This window comes from Megascapheus bottae, chromosome 12 (genome assembly GCF_031878675.1).
Source record: "Megascapheus bottae isolate mThoBot1 chromosome 12, mThoBot2.hap1, whole genome shotgun sequence".
Taxonomy (NCBI): Eukaryota; Metazoa; Chordata; class Mammalia; order Rodentia; family Geomyidae; genus Megascapheus; species Megascapheus bottae.
In genome coordinates, this window is record NC_143520.1 from 40,487,468 (window position 1) to 40,510,544 (window position 23,077).

The 23,077-nt window shown below is 40.0% G+C and overlaps 2 protein-coding genes across 2 annotated transcripts in view; both read left to right on the top strand.

Moving 5' to 3' along the window:
* Dars1 (aspartyl-tRNA synthetase 1) overlaps positions 1–10,893 on the top strand; it is a 39,711-nt gene extending 28,818 nt beyond the window's left edge. The window contains exons 11-16 of the mRNA XM_090342874.1: positions 876–1,022; positions 4,158–4,200; positions 5,464–5,544; positions 7,786–7,897; positions 8,000–8,071; positions 10,726–10,893. Coding sequence (XP_090199000.1) covers positions 876–1,022; positions 4,158–4,200; positions 5,464–5,544; positions 7,786–7,897; positions 8,000–8,071; positions 10,726–10,817 — 547 coding nt within the window. The 3' untranslated portion in view covers positions 10,818–10,893. The remainder of the gene's footprint in view (positions 1–875; positions 1,023–4,157; positions 4,201–5,463; positions 5,545–7,785; positions 7,898–7,999; positions 8,072–10,725) is intronic.
* Positions 10,894–18,042: 7,149 nt separating this feature from the next.
* Positions 18,043–23,077, top strand: part of Mcm6 (minichromosome maintenance complex component 6) — a 42,395-nt gene continuing 37,360 nt past the window's right edge. The window contains exons 1-2 of the mRNA XM_090342875.1: positions 18,043–18,240; positions 21,678–21,824. Coding sequence (XP_090199001.1) covers positions 18,134–18,240; positions 21,678–21,824 — 254 coding nt within the window. The 5' untranslated portion in view covers positions 18,043–18,133. The remainder of the gene's footprint in view (positions 18,241–21,677; positions 21,825–23,077) is intronic.

Genomic DNA, 23,077 nt, shown 5'->3' on the forward strand with positions numbered 1-23,077 from the left:
CCACCCTGTCTTAAAGAAGAAATCCTTGAAATGTACAAATTAAACTTAACAGGGACAAAGCCCAGGCTCAGAGTTCAAGTCCTATGACCTTCAAAAAAAAAAAAAATAGTTAGAGGGCAGCCTGTGCTGCATACCGAGTTCAAGGGTAGTCTGGACTACATAGTGAGACCCTGTCTCCGAAACAGCAACAAAATATGATAGGGTAGTTTGTGGAAGTACATACTCTATAATGTTTACGCAGTGACAGAATCACTGAACATAGCTTCAGTGTTAACTAACATATAACTGTAGTTGGAAAAATCCACACTCAAAATAAGACCTTGTCTGAAAAATAACTAAAGCAAACAGACTTGGATAGTGGAGTACATGCCTGGCAAACATTTGACCCTAAGTTAATGCTCCATTGCTGTGGGGGGGTGGGGGGAGAATAGGTATTTTATGTTTCTAACAATGCTACCTGATACTAGTTTTGAAGAAAAAAAAATTAATCCTTTAATACTACAGTGATTAAGCCAGGTGCTGATGTCTCACACCTGTAATCCTTGCTATTCATGAGGCCATAATCTCAGGGTTGCAGAAATGGAGCTTTAGCTCAAAGGGTAGAGTACTAGCTTTCACCAAAAAAGCTTAGTGCCTGGGCCCTAAGTTTAAGCCCCAGGATTGACAATAAACAGACAGATACACAGAGAGATGGATGGATGACATTGAGAAATGATGTTATGTATTTATATATTTAAATTTCATCCTTTAAGAAATTGATAGCCATTTTCTGGTACATATAGTTTCACATAATGATTTCCTTTTTTTTTTTTTAATGCTGCTGCAGTGACCTCTTAGAGAAACATTTCTCACACATGATTAACTATACATTGCAGGTTTCAGACTGAAATTCAAATGGTGAATAAACAGTTCCCATGTGAACCATTCAAATTTTTGGAGCCAACTTTAAGACTAGAGTATTGTGAAGCATTGGCTATGCTTAGAGAAGCTGGAGTTGAAATGGGAGATGAAGAAGATTTAAGGTTTGTCCCAGGTTTTTTTTTTTATGCTTTAGAAATTATGTAGAGGGTATAAGAATGAGTATATCAGTAAAGAAATAATTTATTTCACCTAAGTTTTAAACACTATTTTCTCCTCATGGTTTTAACCCTTTAAAGAATATAAGGAGTTGTGCCTGTGATTTCATCATGTAATGTGTTACTTCTTCCAAATCAGTGGTTTTACAAAAGTAGAGCACTGTCTCAATAGTCTGCACACATAAAAATGCTAATATCTCCAAAACTTAATAAATTATTGTTCTTTTAGTATGTAGTATCTAAACTCAGATCATAAAACATAATTTTAAAGCAAATTATGAATTTTCCTATCACATTTCATTCACAGTTACTAGTTTAAAATATTTTAAATCAGCCAAGTGCTGGTGGCTCACTCCTGTAATCCTAGCTACTCAGGGAGCTGAAATCTGAGAAAGGTCTGTGAGACTTACCTCCAGTTAACTACCAGAAAAGTGGAAGTGGCACTATGGCTCAAAGTGGTAGAATGCTAGCCTTGAACAAATGAGCTCTATTTAAGTCATCACATAGAATATATGTTTGTGGGAGAAAAAGATGATGGTTGTAATTTTTTTTTTTTTTTTTTTGCCAGTCCTGGGCTTGAGCTCAGGGCCTGAGCACTGTCCTTGGACTTTCTCAAGGCTAGCGCTCTACCACTTCAGCCTCAGCACCATTCTGGCTTTTTTGTATGTATGTGGTACCAGGGATCGAACCCAGACCTTTGTGCATGCTAGGCAAGCACTCTATCACTAGGCCAAACTCCCGGCCCCATGATGGTTGTAATTTTTTTTTACATTTTCTTCCAAAAACATTATACATAAAACACATGATTTCTTTCTTTCTTTATTATTTTTATTTATATTTATTTATTTATTTATTTATTTTTGTGGGGTATGGGGCTTGAACTTGGCCTGGGCACTGTCCCTGAGCTCTTCAGCTCATACTACCTTATCCCTGGGCCTGGGTGCTGTCCTTGTGCTCTTCAGCCCAAGACTACCACCCTACCCTTAAGCCAAACCTCACTTACAGTTTTCTAGTGGTTAATTGGAGATAAAAGCCTCAGGTCCTTTTGTGCCCAGACTGGCTTTGAACCTTCATCCTCAGATCTCAGTCTCCTGAGTAGCTAGGATTTCAGTCATGAGCCACCGTGCCTGGCTTCAAGTATTTTTCTTTAATAAAGAAAAAATAAGATTTTAAGCCTCCTGTACATTGCTATAGGATAGTTTAAGGCAAACCATAAATTTTATAATTATTCCAAGTTGGACAGTGTTTTCGTTTTAGTAGTATCTTTTATACAAACGAGTTTCACTTTCATGTTCCTAAATATATGTAAAATGCACGTTGATCAAATGCAGTTCCTCCATCATACTCTCATTCCCCTACCTGTCCACCCAAAATAGTCTCAAAAGACTCCTGTCCCATTTTCACACATGTACATAAAGTATATTAAACATAGTCACCCTGCCTACCCTCTGTGTTCACTTCTTCCTCTCACCAATGCCTATGTCTTGGAAAGGACTTGTTTTACATCTTATGCAATTTTGTTTAAATTTTTTTTATTTTGGACATCATTATAAATTGTGGCTCAAGCCCCCCTCCTGTCCCATACTCCTTAGTCACTGTGACTGCAGGTATATACCACTGCACCCGACAAGTCCCTACCTTCTTTCATCTTTGTGAACATTCCTATTTCTCCTCTTTTTGATCCTAACTGTATGCCATAGATCTTATGCAATTTTTGAGAGTATGTTATCGTTCAAATAATTTTCACCAAGGTATTTCACACATATGTATGTTGAACTTTGATCAGGTTGACCCCCTTCTATTCTATTAGCTATTTTCTTAAATGTTTTGGAAATTCTCTTCCCCTACCCCCTCCACTCCTTCCTCCTCCCTTCCTCACCCTCCTTCTCCCCACTCCTCCTTTTACCAGTTTTGGGGGTTAAACTCAGGGCCTGGGTACTGTCTGCCCCTGAACCTATTTGTGCTCAAGGCTAGCACTCTACCAGTTGAGCCACAGCACAACTTCCAGCTTTTTTGAGTAGTTTATTGGAGATAATTCTCCTGAGACTTTTCTACCTGGTGTGGCTTGCAACGACCATCCTCAGATCTCAGCCTCCTGAATAGCTAATATTACAGGCATGAGCTACTGGCACCTGGCTTGGAAATTGCTCTTAAATACCATGGAGGCTACAGAAAGTATCTCTTTACCTCAGAAATTTAACATGTTTATGTAAACTTTATTACATTTTAGAAATTGGAAATAACTGATTTTTATTTTACAATTTTTTTTTTTTGTCAATCACAGGGCTTGAACTCTGGGCCTGGGTGTTTCCCTGAGCTGTTCAGCTCAAGGCTACTATCCTAGCACTTGAGCCATAGTACCACTTCTGGTTTTCTGATGGTTAATTGGAGATAAGTCTCTCATGGACTTTAGTGTCCAAGCTGGTTTTGAACCACAATCCTCAGATTTCAGCCTCCTGAGAGGATTGCAGGAATGAGCCACCAGCACACAGCTATTTTACAAGCTTTTGATAGAGTCTGCCAAAATACAGGTCATTTATTGGTAAGATAAATACCTACTAAGTTATTGTAGAAGATACTTAACTTTGAAAATAAAGAGTGAGATATGGGCTGGGAGTTTGGCTTAGTGGTAGAGTGCTTGCCTAGCATGCATGAAGACCCAGGTTCGATTCCTCGGTACTACATTCATAGAAAAAAGCCAGAAATGGTGCTGAGGTTCAAGTGGTAGAGCTCTAGCCTTGATAAAATCCAAGGACAGTGCTCAGGCCCTGAGCTCAAGCCCAGGACTGGCAAAAAAAAAAAAGAGAGAGAGAGAGAGAGAGAGAGAGAGAGCGAGATAACTGTTTGAGCCAAAATTTTTTTTCTCATATATTTTTTTCTATTTTTTAATTGTGATTAATAAAGGGTTACATTATATTCACTGGATAGAAGGTACATTACTTCACAAACATTGATACCCTGGGCCAAATTTTTTGTCCTTTGAGAATTTCAAGTAGAAGGGGAGTACCTCACTAACTTTGACTTTTTTTTTTATGTTATTGTTTGAGCTTCAAATACATGACTTAATGTTTCTTTTTTCAGTACTCCAAATGAAAAATTGTTGGGTCGTTTGGTAAAGGAAAAGGTAGGACTATTGGATATACTAGTTTTCTCTACGTATCTGAGATGCATGCTGATTCAAGAGAATAACTACAGGTTCTTAGTATCTTCCCTAAAGTGGTATGCTTCCAGAATAAACAAAAAGAGGAGAATATTTTTTAAATTCTTGAAAAAAAAAATACTTAGGCTTTCTCTAAACTAACAAATTGAATATTTTATAAACATGCTAAGTTGTGCTTGGGTGATTTTAAGTGATACCTATGTCAGAATATCAAATAAGTTAAAAGTATCTCTAGGGCTGGGAGTTTGGCCTAGTGGTAAGAGTGCTTACCTAGCATATATGAAGACTTGGGTTCAATTCCTTGGTACCACATACATCGAACAAGGCTGGAAGTGATGCTGTGGCTCCAGCTTTCTCACGGCTACAGCTCTACCACTGGAGCTAAGGCCCTGAGTTCAAGCCCCAGGACTGCCCCCTCTCCCCCCAAAAAAAACAACCCACTAAATTATTTGCAGTTATTTTAAAAAGGTCTTCCCTAGGACTTTCTTTTAAGAACCTTGACGATGAATGAGCTTTCTTCATAACTATTTTAGTATCATTTTTTCTAAAACTAAAACTCCAAAAAGGAAAAAAGCTATACTTTTGTGTAGGCTCTAAAAAATTAAAGCAATTATGTAATGAAATGAACAAAGTCCTTGAGCTCCTCCTGCTGGTTGCATTTGAAATAATTAATCTAGGGAACTTTTTGAAAACCATTTAATTATGTGTGTGGGTGTTCTGAAATTGCTTCAAAAGAGCCAATTACATTTTGTTAGCTGTATTGATATTCTCTCTGATATCCTATAGTAACAAACAAGTTTAAAGTAGAAAATGTTTGAAGTAGCCGGGTGTGGTGGCTCACACCGGTAACCCTGTCTGTTCAGGAGGCTGAGATCTGAGGATTGCAATTCAAAGCCTGCCTGGGCACAAATGTCCTGGAGACTATTATCTCTAATTAACCACCAGAAAACTGGAAGTGGTGCTGTGGCTCATGGGGTAGGGTGGTAGCCTTTGGCTTAAGAGCTCAGAAACAATGCTCAGGCCCACGGGTAGGGCAGTAGCCTTGAGCTGAAGAGCTCAGCAACAGTGCCCTGGCCTAGAGTGCAAGCTCCATACCCACCCCCCCCAAAAAAAAGGCAAGACAATGTAATTATAGTGATGTTTGAAGCCAAACTATATAAAATATTTGCTAGAAAAGCTAGCCTTTTAAAAAGCCTGTTTTAATTGCATTTTTTTCTTTTTTTATAGTATGATACAGATTTTTATGTTCTTGATAAATACCCATTGGCTGTAAGACCTTTCTATACCATGCCTGACCCAAGAAATCCTGTAAGTAATTTGGTTTCCAGTAATCTACTTAGGGGAAAGGAAATTATTGTCACTATGTCAAATTATGTAATATGGATAATGATTTCACTAATAATGTACAGTATCAATAGATACATTATGTATACAGTGTTAGTCTCACTATAGCTCAAACTAATAGTTAAATTTGAATATTCTGGCAAATTAATACTGAAAGCCTTTATTAAAAATCATTTTCTGGGCCGGGAGTTTGGCCTAGTGGTTAAAGTGCTTGCCCAGAATGCATGAAGACCCAGGTTCGATTCCTCGGTACCACATACATAGAAAAAAGTCGGAAGTGGTGCTGAGGCTCAAGTGGTAGAGCTCTAGCCTTGAGAAAGTCTAAGGACAGTGCTCAGGCCCTGAGCTCAAGCCCAGTACTGGCAAAAAAATAAATAAATAAAAATAAAAAAATAAAAATCATTTTCTTAGATCATTTTTGGAAAACTCATGAGGAAAAAAGAAATGATATGTTGCTGGATTTGGCAACATTAGTAAATTTTCTTATTATTGACCTTTAACTGGGAATTCACATTCTGTTTTAGGAGACAAAAATGTACATAATTTTTTTTCTAGACAGTATGTACATTACTTTTTAGAAACACATTATAGCCAGGCACAGGGGCTCATGCCTGTAATCCTACTTACTCAGGAGACTGAGTTCTGACCATCTCGGTTGAAAGCTTGCCCTAATACTAACAAACAAGAGGCTCTTATCTCCAGTTAATCACTAGAAAACAGGAAGTGGGGCCGTTGTGGCTCTAGGGGTAGAGCAGTAGCCTTGCGCTAGAGAGCTCAGGGACAGCTCCCAGGTTCAAGCTTCAAGACCCACCCAAAAAAAAAAAATCATTATAACTAGACACCAATGGCTTACACCAATAATCCTAGTCATTCAGAAGGCTGAGGTCAAAACTAGCCCAGGCAGAATAAGCCATAAGACTGTTGTCTCCAGTTAATCACCAAAAAGTGGAGCTTTGGCTCAAATTGTAGAGTGCTAGTCTTGAATAAAAAAGTTAACAGACAGTATCTATGTGGGCCCTGTGATCAAGCACCCCCAGTACAGAAAAGAACAGATTATAATCTCTATCTTCAGAGTTTATGATTAGTTGGTCAGTAGTGGGGCTTGGAAATTTACATTTCTAACAAGTTTTTAGTAATACTGAAGTAACTGGCTCAGTAATCAGACTTTGAAAATCGTTGTTTATTGAAAGTGGGGAAGGGGTTTAAGTTCAAATGGATGTTATCAGTCTGAAATAGAACAACTTAAACACTGGTTGATTTTCAATTTATTTTCCCTTGAAGGGATTTTTTTTTCCTCAGTGGTCGTAGGCCTAGACATTGTCCCTGAGCTCTTCAGCTACTGCCCCACCCCTGGAGCCACAGCCCCATTTCCAGTTTTCTAGTGATTAACTGGAGATAAGAGTCTCAGGACTTTTTAGTTGCCAAGCTGGCTTTGAACCTTGATCCTCAGATCTCAGTCTCCTGAGTAACCAGGATTATAGGCGTGAGCCACCACGATCAATCTATTGGCTTGAAGGAATTTTCTTAATTAAAAAAGACTCTTTAAGTATAACCTAGTGATAGAATGCTCGCCTAGTATGCATGAAGCCTTAGGTTCAATTCCTTGGTACCACATATACAGAAAAAGTATGAAGTGGCACTGTGGCTCAAGTGGCAGAGCTCTAGCCTTGAGCAAAAATTGTCAAGGACAGTGCCCAGACCCTGAGTTCAAGCCCCAGGACTGGACTGGCAAAAAAAAAAGAAAAAAAGACTAAGGAATTACCGATAATTTCAGTCCCAAAGTGACCCAGAAATCATACTATATTTAAAAATATTTTGCATACTATAGTAAGTAAAATAAAAATGAGCATTACTTATTTAATGTGGCACTTGGTTTTGTAATTGGAGATGAGGGAAAAAGGGAAAGAAAAAAGTCAGTGTAATATAGGAAAGAAAGAAATTATTCAGCTATCCATAAATCTTCCTGGGCAAAAGAAATTATGATCACTGAAGAAGGAAACATGAGTTTGTTCAGTTTGTTCTTCATACAGCATAGTTTTTTCCCTCCATATTTTGTTTATCTATGATCCTTTTTTTTTAATTAAAGAATTTATTAACCTTGATTTTTACACCATATGTCTAATGATATATTTAACAAACATCTCTCCATATGTTTATAAGAGAAAGAGTGGTAGAACTTAAACACTGGTTTTGTTTTCCCTGCAGAAACATTCAAACTCTTATGACATGTTCATGAGAGGAGAAGAAATATTGTCAGGAGCTCAGAGAATACATGATTCTCAGCTGCTGACAGAGAGAGCCTTACATCATGGAATTGGTAAACAGCCTAATATATAATCTTCATTGAGCAGTAATTGTTTTTGTGGGATTCTTTTTAAATGCTAAATGAGATAAATTTTATTTTGTTTTATTTGTATAGATTTGGAGAAAATCAAGGCTTACATTGATTCCTTCCGCTTTGGAGCACCTCCTCATGCTGGTGGAGGCATTGGTAATCTACTGTTATTGCTTAACAATAAAAATAAATGCTCTGAATAATACAAATTTTAATTACAAACTTTTAAATTATGGCTAAGTGAAAATACTATTTCTAAAGCAAAAAGTGAATTGCTAACTTGTAAGTTCTAAAACATTGTTGTAGTAAGGTTCTAAACATTTTCAAGATTTTAGAAGCTACCAGGTGTTGGTGACTCAGGCCTATAATCCTAGCTACTCAGGAGGCTGAGATCTAAGAAAGGTCTGGCCGTTCGAAGCCAGCCCAGCACACAGAAAAGTCCCCATGGAACTGTTATCTCCCATTAACCACTAGAAAACCAGAAGTGGAGCTGTCGCTCAAAGTGGTAGAACAGTATCCTTGAGCAAAAATGCTCAGGGACAGCACACAGGCCATAAGTTCAAGCCCCATGAGCAACAACAAAAACAGAATTTAGAAGTCAAGTGTCCTATATTCTCTGTTCCATTATATGAGTCCAATGAGATTAACCCAAATTAAAGTTTTCAGTGACATTACCTCAAATTTGTTGGTAGTATTGCACTAGCTTTTGTTTGTGTGTGTACTGGTCCGGAGGCCCACTCGGGACCCAGCAACTCTCCCTTAGCTTTTTTGCTCAAGGTTAGCATTCTTCCACTTGAGCCACAGCTCCCACTTCCAGCTTTTTGCTATTATTTGGAGATAAGAATCTGATATTGATTCAGAATATGCAGATATCATTATGTAAAGGATAAGCAATAAGTGGGCACTGGTGGCTCATGCCTTTAAGCCAGTCATAGCTACTCAGGTGCTGAAATCTGATTATCTCAGTTTGAAGCCAGCCCAGGCAAAGAAGTCCATGAGAAAAGCCTTTTTTTTTTTTTTCTTCCTTCCTTTCTTTTCCCTTCCTTCCCTCCCTCCCTTCCTTCCTTCCCTCCCTCCCTGCCTCCCTCCCTCCCTCCCTCCTTCTTTCCTTCCTTTCTTTCTTTCTTTCTTTCTTTCTTTCTTTCTTTCTTTCTTTCTTTCTTTCATTCATTCATTCATTCTGCCAATTCTAGGTCTTGAACTCTGGGCCTGGTTGCTGTCATTCAAAGCTAGCACTTTGCCACATAAGCCACAGCTCTACTTCCAGCTCTTTGCTGGTTAATTGTAGAAAAGTTTCTCCTGTACTTGCTTCCCGCCTTGCTTGAAACTGTGGTCCTCAGATCTCAGCCTCCTGAGTAGCTGGGATTATGGGTGTCTGGCTCTCCACAATACTTTGGTCTCTAATTAACCAAGGAGTAAAGCACCAGCCTTAAGCAAGAAACCTAAATGAGAGTGTTGGGCTCTGAGTTTAAACTCCAGTACTAGCACCAAACAAATAAAACAGAATGAAGTATTCTCTTATTTTTGTTTATAATTTACATTTTAGATGTGTAATATTAAAAACTTATTGCCATATCTTTGTATGATATGCTAATATTCTAAAATCTAATATACATAAGAAAACTCATGAAATTCTGCTTTTAGTGGTTTTAATTCTTGTCAGTTATATATTTAATCCACACATCAAAGTCAGTCTTGTTTCTACGCTCAACACAATATAATAATGTACTCTAAAATCTTCTGTCCAGGCACTGGTGGCTCACACTTGTAATCCTAGCTACTCAGCAGGTTGAGATCAGAGGATTGCAATTCTAAGCCAGCCTGGGCAGAGAAGTCCCTGTAAGACTCTTATCTCTGATTAACCACTCACAAATCAGAAGTGAAGCTGTAGCTCAAAGTAGTAGAGTGCTAATCTTGAGCAAAAGAGACAGCACCCAGGTACTGAATTTAAGCTCTACATCTGCCAAAAATAATAAGTATAAGATAGAATTATATTAAATATTTTGGTACTTATATTGATGAATTTCCTCAAACAAGTTTATAACTCATTGTTTGGACTACAGAGTCAAAATGTTATTTTATTTAAACATAGTTTTATAAATTGACTGGCATTTTAAAAATTGTTTATAGATTTGATTCATTTATATATTTTTGTAATTCACATTTCAGACTCCATACCACATAAGGAATTCTCATTTAGTTCTTCCCATGTAGAGTAGCATCTCTTCTCCCCTCACCCCCCCACATTCTAGGGCTTGAACTAAGGGCCTGGCACTGTCCTTGAGCTTTCTTAAGGCTAGAGCCACAGTACTACCTCTGGCTTTTTCTTTTTTTTCTTTTTTTTTTGTCAGTCCTGGGCTTCAGCTCAGGGCCTGAGCACTGTCCTTGGACTTTCTCAAGGTTAGAGCTCTACCACTTGAGCCTCAGCACCACTTCTGGCTTTTTTCTATGTATGTGGTACCGAGGAATCGAACCCGGGTCTTCATGCATGCTAGGCAAGCACTTTAACCACTAGGCCAAACTCCCGGCCCGTACCTCTGGCTTTTTCTGTGTATGTGGTACCTAGGAATTAAATCCAGAGCTTCATGCATGCTAGACAAGCACTCTATAGTAGGCCACACTCCCAGCCTGCATCTCTGTTTTTGAATCATTAGCCAAAACATTTAATTTTACATGAATCCTAAATACTTAAACTGCCCCTAACACAGTAAAATATTTTGCTGAACAATGGTACCATTAGTAATGTAAACTAAGAAAAGCCCCAGAAAGGTGTTCAGAAAAGGAATTAATGATGACTTTCTTTTCCCCAGGGCTGGAAAGAGTGACTATGCTGTTCTTAGGACTGCATAACGTGCGTCAGACATCAATGTTCCCTCGGGACCCCAAACGACTGACTCCTTAGAAAATAATTGCTAATTGCTCAGGTTGTACTTGGGTATGCAATAGAATAAAATGTCTTATCTAATATGTCACCATTATTTTTTAGTTAATTTGATATGTTTATTTAAAAGACTATTAACTTTGGACATGTTTCAAAAGGGAATACTTGGACATTTTAATGAGAAATTCATATAGTAGTGTTAGAAACTTATACTCTGTTACTTCAGTGAATGTTGGTAAGAGTTTTAAAACAGGATTCTGCAGTTTTTATTTTCTACATTGTGGTGGCCACAATATTGTCTTAACTTTTCAATACTTGAAGTTTTTATTAAACTTTTAACAGTGACATAAGATAATTGGAGAAATGTCTAAGATTTTAACAAATATGTAGTTGGTATGTAATGGATCATTAGAATTAGTTCTTAAAAGTTATCCCTAGATAGAAGGCTGAGATGTGAGGATCAAGGTTCAAAACCAGCCCAGGCACAAAAAGACCTGAGTCTCTTTATCTCCAATTAACCTCTAGAAAAAAATGGGAAATGGGGCTTGGCTTAAGGGTAAGGCGGTAGCTTTGAGCTGAAGAGCTCAGGGACAGCGCCCAGGCTGAGTTCAAGCCCCATGACCCACCAAAAAAAAAAAGTTATCCCTAAAAATCATTTAAAGCTGATAAAAAAAATACTGCTTATGCAAAATGGTGCTGTTAAATTCTAAACCTTAATGTTAATAAAATTCTAAAGCTAATTTATAACTAGGTATTTGCCTTTATACTTCAAGTTAAATATATGGGCTGAGAATTTGACTTAGTGGTAGAGTGCCTCTAGAAAATGGGAAGTGGGGCTTGGCTCAAGGATAGGGCTGTCGCCTTAAGCTGAAGAGCTCAAGGACAGTGCCCAGGCCCAGGAGTAGGGGGGTAGTCTTGAGCGGAAGAGCTCAGGGAGAGTGCCAAGGTTAAGCTCATTCTTCATTGGTAATAATAGTTAGTGCACATCACTAAAATGTACTCTCATTTTCCCCACCAAGAAGTTTCTGTGGAAGAATTAACAATCAGTAATACTTTTCTTCTAGATTGTTAACACATATTGGTGTTCATGTTAAATGCACAGTGAATAAAACAATGTAATACAGATATTGACATTAAAATAATAATCCAAAAAACAGTAAGTAACATAAGAAGTAGCAAGTTATTTGTGGACCATAAATATCTATTTTCAGAAATTTATTTCACCATCTAAATTGCTAGGAGCTGGTGGCTCACATCTGTAATGCTACCTACTTGCAAGCCTGAGAAAGGAAGTCTGTGAATGAGACTATCTCCAATTAACCACCAGAAAACCAGACGGGGAGCTGTGGCTTCACATAGAAGAGTGCTAACCTTGAGCAAAACAAGTTAGGAATAGCACCCAGGCCTTGAGTTAAGTCCTATGACCAACTAATTAAATAAATAGTTCGAGCCCCAGGAATAGAAAAAAAAAAGCCATAGACATTTCTATAGAATCTACTGATAAGAGTAACCCAACTTTTTGGCTAATCTCTCTCTCTCTCTCTCTCTCTCTCTCTCTCTCTCTCTCTCTCTCTCTCTCTCTCTCTCTGTGTATATATATATACATATACATATATATATATATATATATATATATATATATATATATATATATGCATGCTTGACCATAGACGATCACAAAGCCACTTCTTGGCAGGTTTCTCAGCAATAGCTATCCTATCTGCTATCATACTTGGTTCACATCCTGTGCACCATGGTCTTTGAAGAGGGTTGCATTCAAAGAGTTAGGCTGTCCTGTTTGGTCATGCTCCTTAGACACTTAAATTCTTGGTGCTGGCCCTTTGTTCCTGGATTTCCATCTAAGAATGGGGCAGAGGTCCTTTGCATGAATATCTGCTGACAACTCCCTGTACAAGGAGAAGTAGGACTTTTTGGGGGGGTGGGAGGGGTCACTTATGAAGCTTGAACCCTGGGCCTGGATGCTGTCCCTGAGCTCTCCAGCTCAAGGCTAGTGTTCTACCACTTGAGCCACAGTTCCACTTCTGGTTTTCTGGTGGTTAATTGGGGATAAGATCTTCATAGACTTTCCTTTATTGCCATGGCTGACTTTGAGCTACGATCCTCCAATCTCAAGCCTCCTGAGTAGCTAGGATTACAGGCGTGAGCCACCACGACCAGCCACCGGTGAGAAGTAGGAATCTTGATAGTGTTTTTTGCCACTGTAATTCAATGACAAGGATCTATCTCATTCCTAATACTCCCTATACCAGGGTCAATAAAACTGCCAGAGCATTTTTCCCACCTCTCATGTCTTTGCTGATCCAAGTAACCTAGAACACTGTGCTGTTCCATGGGATATGACTTTCTCTAACTAGACTCTTGCCTTTACTATATTAAAAGCTTTCCTCTTTTTGTTGCTCCCTTTTTAATCAACTATTCTGACAGCTCTCTCCCAGCTTAACTGACTTCTGACACTTGATTCTATTCTATACCGTACTACCCAGAATCATCATGCCTTACAGAATGTTAGACCTTTTCTCTTGAAGAAGACATTACTATGGAAGGAGAGGATGTCATCTTTATTTTTTTTATTAAAGAATTTATTAACATTGATTTTTACATCATATTTCAAATGACATATTTAACAAACAAGAAAAAATCTATATATACAATCACTGGCACTTAGATTTTAGAACAATTAAAATTAGGCTGAGGGTTTATATGTCATAGATACATATTAATCTATGTATTAAAACATTATGTCTATAGAGACACAGATTTTTATGTCTATATAGTTGTGTTTATATTTCCAATACCATGTCCATAGCATTGGGTATGCAAATATTGAGTCCTAGCTCTTGTAACTGTTTGGATCTAATAGCCACATATTAAGGATACTATGCACCTTTTGTTCCTTTGGTCTTGACTTACCTCAACATGGTTCGCTCTAGATTCATCCACTTCCCTGCGAATGCCATTATTTTATCTTGTCTCTTGGCTCTATAGAATGAGGATGCCACCTTTTAAAACCCAGCAACCCCTTTAAGATGCATAGTCTTTGTTAGAATACAAAGATCCAAAATAACAGGTGGAAGGAGTGGCACTGCTCATCATCTCTTCCAGTAAGTGATCATTTGAGAGATTTGTCATTTCTTCCCTACAGCTCTTGACTTGAGAACGTTGATAATTGGGTACTTGTAGGGTTAACACTTTCACCAGGAGGTACAGACAGACCACCTAAAAACTTGAAGCTACAGCTGCCATTTGAGTCTCCTCTTGCCAGATACCAGCAGGCAAGGAAAAGAATCACTATACTTGAAGGTGTAACTTAACAGGGAAAGTGTACCACCCAGATAATCTAAAGCATATCATACAACCATCAGCTGTTTTTGACACCTGATAGACTAATAAACTTGATATAAAGAAGTGTCAGGCTCTCACGAATGAAAGCCTCTTTCCTCTCCCCCACCTCATACTCTCACTCTTTTTCCCTTTCTTCACTCTTTCCTCCTTTCTCCCCCACCTAGACCAGGCTTTCCGAAATGAAGGCCTATCAGTCTCAATATCTCTTTCTCCTTCTTTCTCTCCCCGCCCCCTCCCACACACAATGTAAGCCAAAGTACTGTCTGAAGTCAGAGGAATCTAGATTGCATCCATAAGTAAAGATAGAGATGATAGTAGTAGCCTCCATATTAGCTCCAGTTGCAGGACCAGAACATTCTACTGACCTTTCTTCTGTAAGTTTCTCTGGTAAAAGAGGCCAACTAGAATCTTAGAAGTGCTTTTCTGAGATGCAGTGGATTAACTGTCAGGAGCAAAGGGATCTGAGAAGTAGAAAATGTTATATCTAGGTGTCACAGAGATACCACCTCAGGAGCTTGTGAACGGTTGAGAGCTCAGCAATATCGCTCACTGGGAAATGCCCTTGACAAAAAGAAGCTAAGGGCTGGGAATGTCACTTAGTGGCAGAGTGCTTGCCTAGCAGTCATGAAACCCTGGGTTTGATTCTTCAGAACTGCTTGAACAGAAAAAGCTAGAGGTGGCACTGTTGCCAAGTGGTAGAGTGCTAGCCTTGAGCAAAAGAAGCTCAGAGACAGTGACCAGGCCCTGAGTTCAAGCCCTAGGACTGACCCCCCAAAAAACAAGAAACTGATTCACTCTTAAAAGACACTTCCTCCCTAAGAGCAGCCTATATCCATTGACAGTTAATGCTAGTTCAAAGGTGCCTAATCTCATTTTGGAGCAACCTTGTCTTGAAGGTTTGTGCAAGGAGGGGGCACAACTGGATAAAGATTATCCAGTGATCTGTGTCACCTCTATTAAGGAATTTGCAGGGGCCAGGAGTTTGACCTAGTGGTAGAATGCTTGCCTAGCATGCACGAAGATCCCGGTTCAATTCCTTGGCACCACATACAAAAAAAGAAAAAAAAAGCTGGGAGTGGTGCTTATGGCTCAAGTGGCAGAGCTTTACCCTTGAGAAAGTCCAAGGATGGTGCTCAGGCCCAGAGTTCAAGCCCCAAGACTGGCAAAAATAAAGGAATTTGTAGCAATTGCATGGCATTGATTTCTCCCTCTAGATATTGAAAGAACTTCTCAAGAAATCCACACACAAATCCTCATCTCAGATTCCATCAGAGAAAGATGCCAGAGTTAGCACCCTTTGTGTCAAATGCAACAGAATAAAACACATGAACAAAACCATGAGGGAACAACCCACTGAACTTAATTTATGCAAGCTGGCAGGTGCCCTAGAAAGCTACTGCATAAAAATTAACTTTCAGTTGGTAGTGTGGCCTAGTAGTAGAGTGCTTGCCTAAAATGCACAAAAAGTGTCCAAGGACAGTACCTAGACCCTGAGTTCAAGCCCCAGAACTGCCAAAGAAAAATGATAGCTTTCACTTTCTCCCTTTTTATGCTCACAAGGAAAAAAAAGAATGGCAGCAGCATTTCCATAATGCTGGTGAGAGGGTCTAGGCTTTCTGGTGAATAGTTGGCAATACATATTAAAAATGTTAAAATACATTTCCTCTTTGATTACTCTGGCAAGATTGCAGGCCTATAATTCCCGAACAAGGATAAGGCTGAAGAATCACAGGTTGTAGACCAGACAACCATATAGTAAGACCTTGCCTCAAGAAAATACACACACACACAATGTGACTTTCTCATAAAAAAAAAAATCATCTTTGGCTGGGAGTTTGCCATAATGGTAGAGTACTTGCCTAACACGCACAAAGAGCAGGGGTTTGATTCCTCAGTACCACATACATGGTGGGGGGGGGGGGGGACAGAAGTGGTGCTGAGGCTTAAGTGGTAGAGCACTAGCCTTGAGAAAGTCCAAGAACAGTGCTCAGGCCCTGAGGTCAAGCCCAGGACTGGCAATAGAGCTGAAAATAGACCTTCTCTACAATCCCACCATACCACTCCTGGACATCTATCCTGAGCATTATAACCCAGGATATGATAAGGACACCTGCTCAGCTATGTTCATCTCTGCACTATTCACAGTAGCCAAGCGATGGAGACAACCCAGTTGCCCTACTGCAGATGAATGGATACAAAAAATATGGTATATATATATATATTATATATATATACACACACACACACACAATGGAATTCTACATAGCCAACAGACAAGATAAAATAATGGCATTCACAGGGAAGTGGATGAATCTAGAGTGAATCATGTTGAGTGAGATAAGTCAAGACCAAAGGAACAAAAGGCGCATGGTATCCTTAATATGTGGCTATTAGATCCAAACAGTACAAGAGCAAAGACTCAATATTTGTGTACCCAATGCTGTGGACATGGTATTGGAAATATAAACACAACTACATAGACATGAAAATCTATGACTCTATAGACATGTTTTAATACATAGATTAATATGTATGACATACAAACCCTCAGCCTAATTTTAATTATGTTCTAAAATCTAAATGCCAGTGATTGTATATATAGATTCCCTTCTTGAATACTTGTTAAATATGTCATTTGAAATATATAAAAATCAATGTTAATAAATTCTTTAATTTAGGCCAGGAATTTGGCCTAGTGGTTAAAGTGCTTGCCTAGCATGCACGAAGACCCAAGTTCGATTCCTTGGTACCACATATATAGAAAAAGCCGGAAGTGGTGCTGAGGCTCAAGTGGTAGAGTTCTAGCCTTGAGAAAGTCCAAGGACAGTGCTCAGGCCCTGAGCTCAAGCCCAGGACTGGCTAAATAAATTCTTTAATTAAAAAAATCAGCTTTTATTAAGGTAAGAGAACAGATTGATTCAGAGACATAGAATCTAACTGTACAGCTCAAGCTAACCTCAAATTGTCTATCCTCCTGTCAAAGCCTCTCAAGTTCTTGGAGTTACAGGAATGTACCTACACATCCAGCTCAAAAATAAAAGCTTAAAAAATTTAGCTGGTGTCAGGGAGTTTGGCCTAGTGGTAGAGTGCTTGCCTAGCATGCATAGCATGCGTGAAGACCTGGGTCCTATTCCTTGGTCCCACGTACATAGAAAAAAAGCTGGAAGCAGTGCTGTGGCTCATGTGGTAGAACTCTAGCTTTGAGGGGGAAAAAGCCCAAGGACAGTGCTCAGGCCCTGAGTTCATGCCTCAGGACTGGCAAAAAAAAAATTTTTTTTAGCTGGGTACTGGTAGCTCACACCTGCAATCCAGAGGGCAGAGATCTGAGGATCACAGTTGAAAGCCAGCTTGGGAAGGAAAATCTGAGACTCAACTCCAATTGGCCACAAAAAGCTGGAAATGGTAGAGCACTAGCCCTGAGCATAAAAGGTTAGAGATAGCGCTAGGCCCTGAGTTCAAGTCCCAGAGCCAACAATAAAATAGTTTGTAAAATACACTGTATGGTCTTTTTTTTTTTTTTTTTTTGGTCTGTCTTGGGACTTGAGCTCTAGGCTTGGGCGTTGTCCTTGATCTCTTAAGCTCAGGCTACCCCTACGCATAGAGCCTTACTCAGTATCGGTGAAATTATTGTAGAACTTTTGAAAAATGGCTTAGACGAAGAACCAAGCGTCTTCCCCAAAACCCAATGAACGCCTACGATAGGACCAGCTGCGCAAGCGCACAGGTCTTTTGGTGTCTGCATTTGGCGCGAAATTCACGCTCAGTTGGGCGGAGCTCTGAGCGAAGCCTCCGTTTATTGGGCAGGTTTGGCGCGAAATCCCTTAGCTCCTGCGCAATGATTGGCTCCAGCTGCCCCGTTCGGCGAGGGGGGCGGGACGGAAGCGGCGGCAGCGCGCGCAAAGCGGCGGCGTCCTAGAAGAAGCGACTCGTGGCGGTGGAATTTGGCTTCCGCGGTCCTGTAGGAGAAAGCAGCCATGGACCTCGCGGCGGCGGCCGAGCCGGGTGTGGGCAGCCAGCATCAGGAAGTGCGCGACGAGGTGGCCGAGAAGTGCCAGAAACTGTTTCTCGACTTCTTGGAGGAGTAAGTCTGTGGCAGCCTGGGCCTCCCTGGTCGCCCGCCCGCGAGCCTGTGGTGGCGGGGGCCGGGCGTGGCCGGGATGCAGGCGCGCGTTCCGGAACCGAGGGGTCGCGCGCCGGGGAAGAGCGGCCCGGGCCCATTTTAGAAACGCAGCTTAGGCCGCGGCCGGTGACCTGCAAACTGGTGGTTTGGTGTCGGGGAGCAAAAGCCATTTTGAGCTTTATGTTGCCTGATGTTTCATGTTCGCAACTTTGCCTTTTCGCTCACAGCCTCGTGCGGCTGGTGTTTCCGTAGTCCTGGCGTGGTGTGGGGAAGCGGGCTCGGCCAGACTGAGCAACCTGTTAGTCGGGCCTCTGAGCTCCGAGTGGTCAGTGGGAGGCGGAACTGGCACGGATGCGTGGCGCGGCCGCTGTGGACCGCACGGCCTCCAGCCTGTGGCTGGATTTGCGGGGGGAGCAGGGGGGGCGGGCGCCGCAGCCCTGGGATTGCCCTTGCGTTGATATTAACTTTCAACAGCCGGCAAGTTTTGCTATTCGGGAGCACCGACCTCTGCTCTGCTGCGTCCTCTTTCACCACCCCGTTTTTCCACTTAGATGGTTAAATTCCAGGGCCACTTACAACTCCTTCACCTACACTGCGTTCTAGTTACTTTTCTTAGTACAAGTAAGCTAGTGCTGTCCTTCGGTATGGGACTCTGCTGATCCCAGGAAGAAATGTCAACAGTTGGAGAGGTCTTCAAAATCCCATGCTTCTTAATTACATCAGTTACGTAACATGTATGCGTATATGTCATGTACAAATATACTTTGAAGCACAAAACTTTGCTATCGTACCATTTTTCTCACCTGGAACAACCACCCAGTGCCCAAAACTCACCGGTGAACTCATTAGCCCTGTTAATCTCTTCTCCTAGCCATCATCACTTTATCCTGTTTACTATAAACATTTGTCTATTTTGAGTCTGGCTTATTTTGCATGAAGTGTGTTGTAGCTTTTATCACAATTTCTTTATTATATAGGCATCTTTTACATAGCTATTCATCAGTGACTCGATATTTAGCTTGGGTTGTTTTGAATAATGTTTTAGAAGTTTTGCTATACATCAAACTATAGTTTTTGTTTTCCTGCTTTTGGTAGTATTCTTAAACAGCTAGTCGTCTTTGAACCCCAACTAAAAATTTTCATGTTTGTGAAACTTGTAGACTTTGTAGGCTGAAAGCACTATTTCTTATACCTAGAATGTAAATCTTAGGCTAAATTCTACCTAATTAGCACCACATCATCTTACAAGAATCTTAAGTAAATGTTTCAATGGGTAACTTATTTATGACATAGCTAGTGTATCATGGGGCTAATAATAGAAAAATCCTGTACTTTTTACAGGAAAAACAAGAAACAGCTTGGGTTTGCTACTATTTAAGAAATAAAGCCCAAGTTCTTCACTCCTGTTTAATTTTTGAAATGCCGCATGAAGCATCATGCACAACACCTCACATTCCTTCCCTTAGTTCGCCACACATACATGCTATCATCTGTAGACGGTTTTCCACCACCTTTCTTGAAATTTAATTTTTAATGACTTTCCAGGCAGAATTGTAGTATACCTTTTATATGTATGAATCTTTTCCAGATATTCCTGGGGGCAGAATTAATTTATATGAACGCATTTTTTACAGTTCTGAGTAAGAACATTTTACTTAATTATTTACTTGATTATCACCTTTGTCATAGCAGTTTTGTATAGAAGAGCCAGAACATAGTGTATTTGGAGAAATTGATTTTGCCTCAGAACTAATGTACATATTACACTAAAAGAACGAAATAAATGTGTAATGGACCACGTGGCCTCATGGGGGAAAATCACAATTTTGCATATGTATTTCCATTTTCCTGTGGTCTCAGAAAGTGACATAACCCCTCCTTTTTTTTAATTCGACTTTTAGGATTTTTTCATTTTCTGGTGGTGTAAGAGCCTGAACCTAGTCTGTACATAGGAGCCAATCATTGCACTGTACCACTGAGATGCATCTCCAAGCCCCTTTTTCACTTTTTTTTTTCTTTTGCCAGTTGTGGGGCTTGAACTCGGGGCCTGAGAAATGCCCTTGGACTTTTCTCAAGGCTAGAGCTCTACCCTTGAGCCACAGCACCACTTCTATGTATGTGGTGCTGAGGAATTGAACCCGGGTCTTCATGCATGCTAGGCAAGCACTCTACCACTAGGCCAAACTCCCAGCCCCTGCCCTTTTTCAAAGATTATTATCAAGGATTAATGGGCCTTGAATCTTTGTTTTGAGTTTACTGATTTACCATTTTCTTGTCTTAAATTATGCAGATAATTTTGTTTTAAAAGAGTATCTGTTGATGATAAAATATTGTGTTAAAAGTGGGGGGTTGCTGGGCTCCAGTGGCTCATTCCTATAATCTCAGCTACTCAGGAGGTTGAGATCTGAGGATTGAAGTTCAAAGCCAGCCAGTTACTTAAGTCTATGAGGCTCTTATCTCCAGTTAACCACCAGAAAACTGGAAGTGGCAGTGTGACTTATGTGGTAGGGCACTAGCCTTGAGCTGAAGAGCTCAGGAACAACACCCAAGCCCATAGTTCAAGCCCCACGACTGACAAGAAATTTTGAAAAATGGGTTTGCCTACGCAGGGCCACTCATGCTTCCTGGGCCTGGACTTGAGTTACATCATTATGTGCAAATGCATTAAGAAGGAGGGCATCATCAGTAAATATGGCACTGCTATGGTGCCTCTCTCATCAGTGAAAAAAAATGAAAACAGGCAGCATGCCAAGTACTAATGCTCTTTCTGTGCCAAAACCAAGATGGAGGTGAGCTGTGGGCATTTGGCATTACTGTTCCTGCATGAAAACTGGCTGGTTGGTGCCTAATCCTATAACACTACTTCTGCCATCATGGCAGTCAAGTTTGCCCCTAGTAGCCTGAAGTAATGAGAAAACCAGCAGAAGCTCTACCATTTGTGATATCTCTAGTCTACAATACATAGGTTAATCTATATGACAAAAATAGATGAAAACGGGGGTTAAAGCTGAAGGCTTAGGGCTGGGAGTTTTGCCTAGTGGTAGAATGTTTGCCTAGCATGCAGGAAGACCCAGGTTCGATTCCTTGGTACCACATATATGGGGGAGGTGGGGAGAGCCAGAAGTGATGCTGTGGCTCAACTGGTAGAGCTCTAGCCTTGAGAAAGTCCGAGGACAGTGCCCAGGCCCTGAGTTTAAGTCCCAGGACTGGCAAAAATAAAAAGTGAGAAAAGGTTTAGAGGGGTAAGAACTTGCCCCAAATTACAGGAGTACTAAACATGGGCTTCTCTTGACCCTAAAGCTGACAGTCTTTAATGATGTACTGAATTGTCAAGTATTAATATTCTTTATTTTCACTACCTAATTTCTCAGTTTAATCTGATTTGTGTGTGTCCATAGGTTCCAGGGCAGTGATGGAGAAATTAAATACCTGCAGTTAGCAGAAGAGCTAATTCGTCCTGAGAGAAATACACTGGTTGTCAGTTTTGCAGACCTGGAGCAATTTAACCAACAACTGTCCACCACAGTTCAAGAAGAGTTTTATAGGTATGGGTAAATTAATCCTCATTACTTTGAATAGAGGTAGAGCCCAGGAAGCCAACTGGACTTCGAGACAAGGACAGATGACTACTTCTTCCAAAGAGAGGCTCTTTGATAGTCAGTGATCCTTTTATCCTTCTCTGAACTCAATCTAGGCATTTGTGGTGCTCAGTTTTCTTCATGTCAATTGTTGAAAACCTTTGCTTTCTAGCCTCACTTTGTGACAGGCATTTAGTACTATTGCTTTGTCATTGGATCCTTTTCCACTAGGAATAGGTGTTTTGCCGGTGTTTAGTAGGTGTAGTAAGCATAGATTTAAAAATTTTAACTATAAAAGTTAAGTGTGTATGTGTGGATGTATTTTAAAGTAAGAAGAATCGAATCATGCATACACTTTCAATCCCACCACTCGAGGATTACCAACAGTACTATTTCTTCTAACAAATCTTCCAGAAGACTCAAATCTGTAGTGTAGCCCATGTAAAGATCTCATTTTATTTTGCTTTATTATATATATATATATATATATATATTATTTGAACCAAAATCTAATTAGCAAAATATGTCCTTTTTCCCTTAACAAAAAAAAATGTGCTTTTCCATTGTAAAGGATGGTGTTTTGGGAAGTAGAAGTGATGTGATTAGGCATTAATATCAGGCCCTCATTTTGTTTTTATTTGTATCAGGAAAAATTGTTGTTCACAGGTATTTGCCCACATTGGATAAATGATAACCTATATAAATATAAACAGATTAAATTAATATTGTAGTTAGTTGTGAATGGAAATGAAACCCAAGATAAAGAGAACAGTTTTCCTGGTACATTAGAGATGAGAAGCTCTAGCTTTTCAGTGTTTCTAGTCATAGTAGCAACCAATAATGGTTACAGAGGGATGATGAACGGTTTATTGTGAAAGCATGTAAAGAAAATCTGTAGTATTGACAGGTAAGAGAGGTACAAAATCGGGCCTGAAGCAGAAGTAGCTGTGCTGCAGCAGTTCTCACCTGCAAGTAGCTGTTCTGTCAGAGCCTGTCTTAATTAGGCTGCAGCACACACCTGTCTAACCAAGCAGTGTTTGTTTATTCTTTTTATTTTGTGCTGCTTGGTTACATCACCAGACCTCATCCATTTTTTCTCAATTAAAAATGAAGGGAGTTTCGTCTGGTAGTAGAGTGCTTGCCTAGCATGCCCGAAGACCCGATTCCTCGGTGCCACATACATAGAAAAAAGCCAGAAGTGGTGCAGAGGCTCAACTAGT